This window comes from Rhinopithecus bieti, unplaced genomic scaffold, assembly GCF_001698545.2.
Source record: "Rhinopithecus bieti isolate Rb0 unplaced genomic scaffold, ASM169854v2 scaffold_618, whole genome shotgun sequence".
In the NCBI taxonomy this organism is placed as follows: Eukaryota; Metazoa; Chordata; class Mammalia; order Primates; family Cercopithecidae; genus Rhinopithecus; species Rhinopithecus bieti.
The window spans coordinates 1,106,412-1,110,029 of record NW_016803195.1 but is presented as its reverse complement, the minus strand read 5'-3'; the positions used below and the strand labels follow the sequence as shown (position 1 = coordinate 1,110,029).

The 3,618-nt window shown below is 47.5% G+C and overlaps 1 protein-coding gene across 1 annotated transcript in view; it reads left to right on the top strand.

Moving 5' to 3' along the window:
* The first annotated feature begins 1,355 nt into the window (after window positions 1–1,355).
* The window catches only part of N4BP1 (NEDD4 binding protein 1), a 79,980-nt gene continuing 77,717 nt past the window's right edge, over window positions 1,356–3,618 (top strand). Inside the window, exon 1 of the mRNA XM_017868728.1 lies at window positions 1,356–1,625. Within this exon, the coding sequence (XP_017724217.1) occupies window positions 1,578–1,625 (48 nt within the window). The 5' untranslated portion in view covers window positions 1,356–1,577. The remainder of the gene's footprint in view (window positions 1,626–3,618) is intronic.

Here is a 3,618-nt window from a genome sequence, read left to right as displayed (position 1 = left end):
GCCCTTCCCTAGACACAGTTTCAGTGAGCCTGTGCTTGAAGAGGTGTCTGCACTGGGTTACACTGTAGGGAAAGATAACCATGGAACTGTGGGCAAGGCACTTCCCCTCTTGCTCTTGGTTTCCTCTTCTGTAAATTAAAGAGAGTGGGTCAGACAGGACTTTATAGTGAAGAGTCATCTCCAAGCACCTCTGCAGCCTGAGACCTGGGGCTGTTAGAGGGAGGAATTGCCTGGCCAATCGTGTCTTTCAGTGCATGCAGTTGTTTTTCTTTTTTTTCTTTTTAAAGACAGGGTCTTGCTCTGTCACCCAAGCTGAAGTGCAGTGGCCTGATCATGGCTCACTGCAGCCTCGAAATCCTGGGCTCAAGTGATCCTCCCACCTCAGCCTCCCAAGTAGCTGGGACTACAGGCACCCACCACCATGCCCAGGTAGTTATTTTATGATTTACAGAGATAGGGCCTTGCTATGTTGCCCAGTCTGGTATGCAAGAGTTTTGTAACAAAGTGTGCAAATGGTCTCTCCTATTATTTCAGAGAACCAAGAGCCCATGGTCAAGTAGAAGGAGCACCCTCCTCACTGTGTGTGTCCCGCAATCCTGTAATACGGAAAGGCCATTTGTGCCATCTTGTCTTGGAGCTCTTTAAGTCAAGAAGGCCCAATAATTGATCCTGGGCAAGTCTCTAAACTAGCCTGGTATGAGTTTGGGAGTGGGAGAGTTCAAGGGGAGCCAAAGCATGCCTCTGCCCCTCTAATTGTGCAGGGAAGTCTTCAATATTGCACACCTGCTGTGACAGTCCTGGCTCAGTCCCTTTCCAGTGGTGGGGACTGCAGTCAAGTTAATTAATCTCTCTAAGCTTCAGTTTCTTAATCTGTAAAACGGGCATAATGCCTACTTCATAGAATTGTTTGTTGGGGCTAAATGAGATCATTCATGTAGAATCAGTCAATCAGTATTTGCTGAACACCTACTGTTCTAAGTGTTTGGTGCATAGCCTAGTTCCTTGTACAGGATTAGGCATGCAGGGAGTTTTGGAAAAGCAATGAATATAGGTGTATATGTGTGTGTATATATATATGTTTATATAGAATATCTTCCACACCACAGCAATTCCATTCAGTCCCCTCTTTCAAACATGAAGGTACTGGGCTTCCTCTTGGCATGGTAGCCAGGTTCCAAGTAAGACTATTTCACCACCAAGTGTTCCAAGAAAAAGGAAGTAGAAGCTTTCATCTTCCTAAGCATTGATCTTGGAAGTCCTGAAACATCACTTCCACTGAATTCTATTAGTCAATGAGGTCACAAGGCCAGCCCAGATTCTTAAAGAGAAGCATACACATGCAGAAAGGAAGGAATTGCTGAGGACCATCTTTGGAAACTACCTAACACGAGGAATAGAACAGGCCCGGTTTCCTGTAAGCCCGCCCCACCCCTGAGGTCCGATGCCAAGCTGATGGCATCACAGGGTCAGGTGGTCCCAAGAGGTCACCCGGCTGGCCTCCCGTATCTGGTGACCGATCACCTGTCCCACAACCTTCCTGAGGGGTCTTCCTGCCTCTGCCCCAGTGCATTGCTACTATGGAGGCAGCTACAGGGAGGCAGGACCCAGGACAGCTGGCCGGACAAGTGAGTACAGGGAATATGGAGGAGGTGGAGTGGCCCTTCCCTAGACACAGTTTCAGTGAGCCTGTGCTTGAAGAGGTGTCTGCACTGGGTTACACTGTAGGGAAAGATAACCATGGAACTGTGGGCAAGGCACTTCCCCTCTTGCTCTTGGGTTCCTCTTCTGTAAATTAAAGAGGGTGGGTCAGACAGGGCCTTATAGTGAAGAGTCACCTCCAAGCACCTCTGCAGCCTGAGGCTTGGGGCTGTTAGAGGGAAGAATTGCCAGCAGTTGCTCACTGACACTGTAACATTCATTCACTTGTTCATTCATTCATTGCCTGCCTTCCCCCGTCATATGTAAGCTGATGAGAGCAGACATTGCTTTGTTTAGTGTTACATTCCCAGCACTTAGAATAGTGCTTGGCACTTAGTAGGTGCTCAGTAAATATTTGTTGAATGAATGAATCAATCAATTATTCAATTGTCCTAACCAGCCACAGGAAGTTGAGTAGGACAAGGAGGTTTCATGGAAGAAGTGAGAAGTGGGCTGGGCTTTAAAGACAGGTAGGCCTGGCAAGAACGTATTCTATTGATGAGCTGATGAGAAGCAGTGGGCCGATGCCCCAGTCACTCTAGTGGACACACAACCAACCACAAACCCTTAACTAATTAAGCCTTCATTAGATTTGATGTGTGTGTCCCCCATGGAGTATGTAGAAAGAGGATGCTGAATTCTCTCTTTTTTTTTTCCTTGAGATAGGGTCTTACTCTATTACCCAGGCTAGAGTACAGTGGTGCAATCATGGCTCACTGCAATCTCAACCTTCCAGGCTCAATCCGTCCTCCCACCATAGCCTCCCAAGTAGCTAAGACCACTATGCCTGGCTTTCTTTTCTTTTTTCTTGTTTGTTGAGAAGAGTCTTGCTCTGTCACCCAGGCTGGAGTGCAGTGGTATGATCTTGGCTCACTGCTGCCTCCACCTCCCAGGTTCAAGTATTACTCCTGCCTCAGCCTCCCGAGAAGCTGGGATTATAGGTGCATACCACCATGCTCGGCTAATTTTTGTATTTTTAGTAAAGACAGGGTTTCACAATGTTAGCCGGGCGGGTCTCGAACTCCTGACCTCAGGTGATCCACCCGCCTTGGCCTCCCAAAGTGCTGGGATTACAGCCATGAGCCACCGTGCTCAGCCTAATTTTTTAAGATCTTTTGCAGAGATAGGGGATCTTGCTGTGTGCCCCATGCTGGTCTTGAACCTCTGGGCTCAAGCAATCCACCCACCTCAGCCTCCCCAAGTGCTAGGATTATAGGCATGAACCACTGCACCTGGCTAAATGCTGAATTATTAGCTCAGCCCTAGGGGCAGGGCTTTCTCTGAATTATCTCTGTAGACCAATCATTTTCAACTGGGGACAGCTTTGACATTAGACAGTGTCTGGTGACGTTTTTCTTGTCACACCGGGTGTAGGGGAGTGGTTGTTATTGGCATCTAGTGAGTAGAGGATAGGGATTCTGCTAAACATTCTACAATTCACAAGATGGGCCCCTACAACAAAGAATTATCTCACCCAAAATGTCAGTTGTGCCCCTGTTGAGAAATCCTAGCTGTAGAGGGTGATGGGAAAATGCTTTGAATTAGAAACATTTGGGAGCTGGCAGACAGCCAGCAATCTCTGTAGTAGCACTTGGCAGAGAGCTGTGTTCCCACCTAAGATGACTGCGTGTTATAAATAGCTCCTCTCGGTATTGTGGCAGTTGTAGCAGTTTGAATCAATGTCAGAGGAGTTTCAATACATGGATAATAAAAATGCAAAGGAAATATATAAAGGGAGAGAATGAAAGACTAGAAGCAGCAGATGCATTGAGGTTTTCCTGCAGCTAAGGAGAAGCATGCCCTCCACACTTGAGTGAAAAGATTCTTCCTCCAGAATAGCTCTCAGATTCCTCCACTCCCTCCCCACTGCAACTTCCCTGGTCCAAGCCCCCATCCTCTGGCACCTAGACCATACTGCCA